The sequence below is a fragment of the Oncorhynchus nerka genome, linkage group LG27 (assembly GCF_034236695.1).
Source record: "Oncorhynchus nerka isolate Pitt River linkage group LG27, Oner_Uvic_2.0, whole genome shotgun sequence".
Lineage (NCBI taxonomy): Eukaryota > Metazoa > Chordata > Actinopteri > Salmoniformes > Salmonidae > Oncorhynchus > Oncorhynchus nerka.
Genome location: NC_088422.1, coordinates 8,074,980 through 8,083,877, shown reverse-complemented (window position 1 = coordinate 8,083,877; position 8,898 = coordinate 8,074,980). Strand labels below are relative to the sequence as shown.

At 39.3% G+C, this 8,898-nt stretch overlaps 1 protein-coding gene across 3 annotated transcripts; it reads right to left on the bottom strand.

Moving 5' to 3' along the window:
• Positions 1–1,727: 1,727 nt before the first annotated feature.
• LOC135565249 (microtubule-associated protein 1A-like) lies at positions 1,728–6,908 on the bottom strand. Of its 3 annotated transcripts, XR_010461417.1 has the most exons (7): positions 6,357–6,908; positions 5,455–6,087; positions 5,201–5,269; positions 5,000–5,074; positions 4,752–4,829; positions 3,877–4,546; positions 1,728–3,668 (listed from the first exon to the last, which is right to left on the bottom strand). XR_010461417.1 is itself a non-coding variant. In XM_065011355.1 (6 exons), the coding sequence occupies exons 2-6, from the start codon at positions 6,077–6,079 to the stop codon at positions 4,500–4,502; spliced, it is 894 nt and encodes a 297-aa protein (XP_064867427.1). In that variant the 5' UTR covers positions 6,080–6,087; positions 6,357–6,908; the 3' UTR covers positions 1,728–4,499. The 3 variants fall into 3 exon arrangements, 2 of the variants coding, with proteins under 2 accessions (XP_064867427.1, XP_064867428.1); XM_065011355.1 differs by having other exon boundaries at positions 1,728–4,546; XM_065011356.1 differs by lacking the exon at positions 6,357–6,908 and having other exon boundaries at positions 1,728–4,546; positions 5,455–6,306.
• Between the last annotated feature and the right edge of the window lie 1,990 nt (positions 6,909–8,898).

The following is an 8,898-nucleotide window of genomic DNA, read 5'->3' as shown; positions in this document are numbered from 1 at the left end:
GCTTCCTGAGTCTGTGTTTGCCTGTGTTTCTGTCCTGGAGTGTGTTTCCGGTGTCCTGGAACGCACCCTGTCTGGTTGCCGGGCGAATTAGCTTGTTGGGAGATCGATGTTCACCCGCACCTGTATCCCATCAGTAATCTGCACACCTGTCCTGATCATCACCTCTCCCCTTCAAAAGCTCTGACCTGACATCCATTCCCTGCCGGATCGTTAGCCATGAACAGTATGTTGTGCCATAGTATCAGCCTCAAGTTGGATAGAATTTGTTTTGTTGTTTTTCACGTATTGCTTGCCTTAAACTTACCTCCGTTTGTTCTGTCTTCAGTTACTCACCCGGACCATTTACCCCATTCCCGCCTGGTCGTCGGAGGATTCCCCTACCCCATTGGATCCACCTATTTACTCCCATCAACTCACCACCGCTGCCCGCTACGCCACCTGGATATATCTACCCATTCACATTCACTTGTAAATAAATACTCACCTTCTTCCTACTCTCCTTGTCCTGGTCTGCTTCTGGGTTCGATTTTGAAAGAACGTGACAATCAGACTGTTAAACAGCAACCACTAACACTGAGTGGCCGCTGCCAACACACTGACTCAACTCCAGCCACTTTAATAATGGGAATTGATGGGAAATGATGTAAAATATATCACTAGCCACTTTAAACAATGCTATCTAATATAATGTTTACATACCCTACATTATTCATCTCATATGTATATGTATATACTGTACTCTATCATCTAATGCATCCTTATGTAAAACATGTATCACTAGCCACTTTAACTATGCCACTTTGTTTACATACTCATCTCATATGTATATACTGTACTCGATACCATCTACTGTATCTTGCCTATGCTGCTCTGTACCATCACTCATTCATCACTTGTTCTGTCTTTCCGCCGGATACATTGTTCAATCTGACATTTAACTCCCCCGTATACAGTAATCACTGTTCCTATAGGACTTTTAACTTAAACTATGTCGCTCCAAACATAGCCTACTTGTAAAGTTGACCGAAAACAAATGGACCGAGGCCAGTCCCAAACCCAATCCTGCGGTGTCTATTCTTGAAAGCTGATGGTATAAAATCACCTGTTCCGTTTCTTCCCCGGAACCTCAACCACACGATCACTTTTCACTATCAAGAACACAGACTACTAAAAACTGGGAAAGACCTCCCCCCGTCCATTCATCGCTCGATCTGACAATAGTTTTCACCCATATACAGTGATCACTGTAGGAATATACAGTAAGTCGCTGTTCCTATAGGACTTTGAACTAAAATGTCGCTCCAAGCATAGCCTATTTGTAGAGTTGACTTTCAATCTGAGAACAACTTAAATCCACCCTATGATAATTTAAGTCATTCCCTCTTAATCAAGAATAGAGATTACTGACCTTATCGCCGACTGGGAAAGCAATGTTCGTTGTATCTAGTCACCCTCCCTTTATTCTGTGATAATACGCAGGCCTGAATTTTAACCTCAATTCGGAGGCCAGGACTTTTTTTAGTAAACGGGTGTCTCCCGTCCGTGCACGATTTTCGGCGTACTACCTCCAGATAACAGGGAGGGGTATTTAGATCCGGGATCGAAGGACCAATTGTTAGAGGAATTCTAAATTTCTATATGTTTTGTAGCCATAACCAAATTCACTCTCTCTATTTCATAATAAGTTGTAAATGTATCATTTTGCAAGAAATAGATCGAGACCAGTCTTAAAAACAAGTTCAGCATTTATTCTTGATGAGTACTGACTCAAAATACAAAGAACATTACATTTTAATAAGGAGAGAACATAAAATGACGTCATCAGTTTCTCACACCCTCTCCGATCCACACAATAGCGCAGTGTCTTCAGGTCTGGAAATTGTCTTCTACTCCCCTCATAAAACAAACATTCCAATCGGTCTACAATATATACTTTTCTCCACTAATGGAACATCAAACAAACATTCTTATCTGTCTGAAAAGTTATATGCCATCCATCTCCCTTAAACCCGCAAGGTACAGACAATTAATTTGTTTTACTTACATTTTCAGTAACAGCTTAACCAAGAACCCATACATTTCATACCATAACATAATAGTATTAAAATAAATGGTTCTAATTTAAATGTATACATAATTAATCATTTCAACTATAATTTCCTCCAACAATCCTCCCTTTGATTAAATATTATACATTCAAATCTACATCTAATTTTATCAAACATAAAAAAACAAAAATATGAACAAACTTATAACTAACCTTATTATAAAGGTTTATCAGATTTATCATACGAATAGACATATAATTAACCTTATTATAAAGGTTTACCAGATTATCATATGAATAGACACATAACCAACATTATTATAAATGTTTATCCGACTCTTCACCCATTATTAATCAAATCTAACCTTAACCTTAATCTAACCTTTAAACCTATATCAGAATTACAACTCTTCTTATCAGGATTTTCGTTACAATCTTTATTAAAAAACAGTCTAATATTGAGATGGGATACAACCTAGCCTCCCTAAACATCGAAAATGGTCTCATCAAATATAAATTCCCCACAAATTGCAACCATTCCAGTTACTAGTCCAACACTCTAAACACTAGGCTACCCTGCCGCCCCAGTCATATGGACATCTGCATTCAGACTGATGCCCCATCACTTCCTCTGGTCTTCTCAAACTGCTGTCCAAGAGGAGAAGATGTAGTAGTAGAAGTAGCAGTATTAGTAGTAGTGTTAGTAGTAGAACCAGTAGTACTACCAGTAGTAGTAGTAGTACTGGTAGTCGTAGTACTGGTAGTAGTAGTAGTAGTAGTAGTGGTAGTAGGCTCTGCCTGCTCTCCCAACCTTTAAACAAAACAGTTGTCTCTCTATCTAGTCTCCTCTCTAACCCCTACACAAAACAGTTGTCTGTAACTAGTCTCCTCTCTAACCCCTACACAAAACAGTTGTCTCTGTAACTAGTCTCCTCTCTAACCCCTACACAAAACAGTTGTCTCTGTAACTAGTCTCCTCTCTAACCCCTACACAAAACAGTTGTCTCTGTTACTAGTCTCCTCTCTAACCCCTACACAAAACAGTTGTCTCTGTAACTAGTCTCCTCTCTAACCCCTACACAAAACGGTTGTCTGTAACTAGTCTCCTCTCTAACCCCTACACAAAACAGTTGTCTCTATCTAGTCTCCTCTCTAAACCCTACACAAAACAGTTGTCTCTATCTGGTCTCCTCTCTAACCCCTACACAAAACAATTGCCTCTGTAACTAGTCTCCTCTCTAAACCCTACACAAAACAGTTGTCTGTAACTAGTCTCCTCTCTAACCCCTACACAAAACAGTTGTCTCTAACTAGTCTCCTCTCTAACCTCTACACAAAACAGTTGTCTGTAACTAGTCTCCTCTCTAACCCCTACACAAAACAGTTGTCTGTAACTAGTCTCCTCTCTAACCCCTACACAAAACAGTTGTCTCTAACTAGTCTCCTCTCTAACCTCTACACAAAACAGTTGTCTGTAACTAGTCTCCTCTCTAACCCCTACACAAAACAGTTGTCTGTAACTAGTCTCCTCTCTAACCCCTACACAAAACAGTTGTCTGTAACTAGTCTCCTCTCTAACCCCTACACAAAACAGTTGTCTCTAACTAGTCTCCTCTCTAACCTCTACACAAAACAGTTGTCTCTATCTGGTCTCCTCTCTAACCCCTACACAAAACAATTGTCTCTGTAACTAGTCTCCTCTCTAACCCCTACACAAAACAGTTGTCTCTAACTACTCTCCTCTCTAACCCCTACACATAACAGTTGTCTCTATCTGGTCTCCTCTCTAACACAAAACAGTTGTCTCTCTAACTAGTCTCCTCTCTAACACAAAACAGTTGTCTCTCACTAGTCTCCTCTCTAACACAAAACAGTTGTCTCTATCTGGTCTCCTCTCTAACACAAAACAGTTGTCTCTAACTAGTCTCCTCTCTAACACAAAACAGTTGTCTCAACAGCAACAGAACAATAATCTAATGTATTACTCATCAAGTCACTGTAGACATACACTGTGTGTACAAAACATTAAGGACACTTGATCTTTCCATGACATAGACTGACCAGGTGAATCCAGGTGAAAGATATGATCCCTTATTCATGTCACTTGTTAAATCCACTTCAATCAGTGTAGATGAAGGGGAGGAAGAAGGTTAAAGAAGGATGTTGAGACATGGATTGTGTTTGTGTGCCATTCAAAGGGTGAATGGGCAAGATACAATATATAAATGTCTTTGAACGGGGTCTGGTAACAGGTGCATGGAGCACTGGCTTGTGTAAAGAACTGCAACACTGTTGGGATTCCTGTGTGTTTCAAGAATGGTCCACCACCCAAAGGACATCTGGGCGACGTCTTTCCAATGGGAAAACACTCCACATTTTGATATGTCAGACAAAGGTTTTTTGTATTTCTTCCCCCAGTACTCCTCTTCTTTCACAGGTCTCTCCAGTTCTGTTATTTGGGAGACACTGGGGAGTCTGGACTGCTGCTCTCTCCTCCCACTGCAACACAACACACAGCACTGATCAACACTCTGACTCTCTGGAGGAGGTACAACAGTGTCTAATATAATATAATCTACATCCATAACTCACTAGATGGAGGATATACAACAGTGTCTAATATAATATAATCTACATCCATAACTCACTAGATGGAGGAGGTACAACAGTGTCTAATATAATATCATCTACATCCATAACTCACTATATGGATGAGGTAACTCCATGCTGTTTGTGCTCCTCGGTGGAATTGCGGGGTCTGTATCTGAGGTCTCTCCTCCCACTGTAACACAACATAGAGAACTGGTCAACATACTGACTCATCAGAGACACATTTAAAACATAGTATAAACGAACTATAAATACATTACACATCATAGTGAAATATAGATTATTGGAGAAAATAGAGAATATCAAGATTGATGACAGTTTGAGACAATATTGATAACTCACTGGATGGAGGAAGGTCCAGGCTGTCTCTCCTTCTGACTGGGAGTATGGAACCTGTTTCTGACGTCTCTCCATGTTCTAAAATAATAGAACAACCATTTAGAATGAGAACTATTTCCTCAGTGACACATGAAGGCACATAGACCTACTGAAGGGGAGTTCTGGGTTTCTACTGAAATGTTAAGTATCACATATCTCACTCACCAGTCATCTGGGCTGAGATCTCTCTTCTCAGTCTCTCTACCTCAGTCTTCACATCACATATCTGTTGAGCTGAAATAACAAAGGAGGACTAGGATCTGAATTCTGTGTTAAAGACTTTAGACAGAAATATGATGCAGAGGGAAAGTATGAAGTGATGGACAACAATATTCACAACTCAGTGGAGAGTCGACAATAACCTGAGAATTGAGGAAAGTACAGAAGACTAAATGTATTAATGGTGTGAATAATCTCACCCAGTTCAGCATTTTCATTGTTGACATCCTCCACCTGTTTGTCTCTTTCCTTTAACTGGTTCTCTCTCTCCTCTATTAGGTTGTCTTTCTCTTCTACTTCCTGTCTCCTCTCTTTTACTTCCTGTCTCCTCTCTTTTAGTTCATTTTCTTTTCCCTCCAGTCGTTTGTCTCTCTCTTCCAGTCGTCTGTCTCTCTCTTCCAGTCGTCTGTCTCTCTCTTCCAGTCGCCTGTCTCTCTCTTCCAGTCGTCTGTCTCTCTCTTCCAGTCGTCTGTCTCTCTCTTCCAGTTGTTTGTCTCTCTCTTCCAGTAGTCTGTCCTTCTCTCCCAGTCTGTGTTTCCTGTCCTCTAGTTGAAGGTCTTTTTCCTGCAGTAGGACTCTGAAGTTCTCTACTTGGCTGTTCTTGTCCTGCAGGTTCTTTCTCAGAGCCTCTAGTTGAATGTCTCTATCCTTTAGTTGCTTGTCTTTCTCTTCCAGTTGGTTTTCTTTCTCTTCTAATAGTTTATCCCTCTGTTCCATTATCTGGTTCTTCTCCTCCAGGAGTCTCTCTTTCTCTCTCACTTCCTGGGTCATATCATCCAGTTGTGTGTCTTTCTCCTTTAGTTGTTTCGTCATATCTTTAAACATCTTCAACTCTGAGAGCAATTAACATATTTAATTGGTTGTTTGAATAAGTAATGTATTAATTCATTCAATAGTATGTCTATAAAGACATTATCATTTGATGGAGGTGGTACAATTATTAGTAATTATTTCCTCCAGTCAACAGTTATCTGAGCTGAACCAATCATCAACTGGTCTATTGACTATTTGATACATTACAAATAATTAGTCTGAAAAACAGAATGACATCACTCATGTTCCCTGATTCAATCCTCTCTCCTCCAGACTCTCTCATACTTACCAAGCTCACCAGCTGATGCCTCCCTCTTCAGCTTGTCCTCCTGGGTCTCTTGTTGTAAATACCGTGATCCTGAGACTATGGTGTAAAACAGAGAGGTGAGTTCTGTGTGTTAGACTACATCACTATATACAGAACAAACAGGACCAATCAGATTTATCCTGTCACTCAAGCCTCCCTCATGTAGGGACTGTGGGCACCAATGAGATCTGGTTAACTTCATAAATAATGTTGTTTTGTTATTGGTCTTTCTCTGATCAAATGATTATTTTCATTGTTTGTGATAACCAGCATTGGGCTCTATGTCAGATACAGGATACTGTGTCAGGAGGCAGGGTTCTATGGAATATACATTCAGTAGAATGTGAAGAACATATGACATCATAATACAACCTACCTTGAGAACATTTGGGGAGAGTATTGATAAATGTAATGAAACTGATTTAATTTGTAGCCTTGAAGAAGACACACTGCTGTTCACAAGGACTGTAGTTTTTATAGTATCAGATTAACACTCTGGTCTGTTCTTTGTCTTGTGTTATTGGTTGTCAATAAACAAAACAGACAAATAAGTATTTACTCACGTTGTCCTGATCATCCATTATCCAAGATGGAGAGTCATGAATAATGATCATGTAAAACAGAATGCATTAGTTATTATTGTTCATTGAATTTCTGTCTCATTACATAATTTATTGAAATACCATACATCATATTGGAATGACTGTTCATCACATTCATTACTAATATACATCTAGGGAAAGGGATGTAAGCAGCACTACTATGTGAGCAGTCTGAGAATGACTGAATGCTTCATAATAAGACATCAAGCTAAATTCAAGCTGATTTTATTTTAATTTTTTGACAGATATATATTTGGATGACTATGTGAAATATTGACCTCTATGGCAGATATATAGTGGGAGGACTATGTGAAATATCGACCTCTATAGCAGATATATAGTGGGAGGACTATGTGAAATATTGACCTCTATAGCAGATATATAGTGGGAGGACTATGTGAAATATTGACCTCTTATGGCAGATATATAGTGGGAGGACTATGTGAAATATTGACCTCTATAGCAGATATATAGTGGGAGGACTATGTGAAATATTGACCTCTATAGCAGATATATAGTGGGAGGACTATGTGAAATATTGACCTCTATGGCAGATATATAGTGGGAGGACTATGTGAAATATTGACCTCTATAGCAGATATATAGTGGGAGGACTATGTGAAATATTGACCTCTATGGCAGATATATAGTGGGAGGACTATGTGAAATATTGACCTCTATGGCAGATATATAGTGGGAGGACTATGTGAAATATTGACCTCTATAGCAGATATATTGTGGGAGGACTATGTGAAATATTGACCTCTATGGCAGATATATAGTGGGAGGACTATGTGAATTATTGACCTCTATGGCAGATATATAGTGGGAGGACTATGTGAAATATTGACCTCTATGGCAGATATATAGTGGGAGGACTATGTGAAATGTTGACCTCTATGGCAGATATATTGTGGGAGGACTATGTGAAATATTGACCTCTATGGCAGATATATTGTGGGAGGACTATGTGAAATATTGACCTCTATGACAGATATATTGTGGGAGGACTATGTGAAATGTTGACCTCTATGACAGATATATAGTGGGAGGACTATGTGAAATGTTGACCTCTATGACAGATATATAGTGGGAGGACTATGTGAAATATTGACCTCTATAGCAGATATATAGTGGGAGGACTATGTGAAATATTGACCTCTATGGCAGATATATTGTGGGAGAACTATGTGAAATATTGACCTCTATAGCAGATATATTGTGGGAGAACTATGTGAAATATTGACCTCTATAGCAGATATATTGTGGGAGGACTATGTGAAATATTGACCTCTATGGCAGATATATAGTGGGAGGACTATGTGAAATATTGACCTCTATGGCAGATATATTGTGGGAGGGCTATGTGAAATATTGACCTCTATAGCAGATATATAGTGGGAGGACTATGTGAAATGTTGACCTCTATGGCAGATATATAGTGGGAGGACTATGTGAAATGTTGACCTCTATGGCAGATATATAGTGGGAGGGCTATGTGAAATATTGACCTCTATGGCAGATATAGTGGGAGGGCTATGTGAAATATTGACCTCTATGGCAGATATATAGTGGGAGGACTATGTGAAATATTGACCTCTATGGCAGATATATAGTGGGAGGGCTATGTGAAATATTGACCTCTATGGGATATATATAGTGGGAGGAATATGTGAAATATTGACCTCTATGGGATATATATAGTGGGAGGAATATGTGAAATATTGACCTCTATGGCAGATATATAATGGGAGGAATATGTGAAATATTGACCTCCATGGCAGATATATAGTGGGAGGACTATGTGAAATGGAAAGGAAAGGGGGATACCTAGTCAGTTGTCCAACTGAATGTTTTCAACTGAGATGTGTCTTCCGCTTTTCACTCAACCCCTCTGAAATGTTGACCTCTATGGCAGATAT

Bases quoted from the DNA above. Each gene is read 5' to 3' on its own strand.
- LOC135565249 (XM_065011355.1), bottom strand. From the start codon at position 6,079: ATGTTTAAAGATATGACGAAACAACTAAAGGAGAAAGACACACAACTG. The intron at 5,075-5,200 runs GTGAGTGAGATA...CTATTATTTTAG, and splicing joins GATCTCAGCCCAGATGACTG to AACATGGAGAGACGTCAGAA. The intron at 4,830-4,999 runs GTGAGTTATCAA...GTTGTGTTACAG, and splicing joins CCTGGACCTTCCTCCATCCA to TGGGAGGAGAGACCTCAGAT.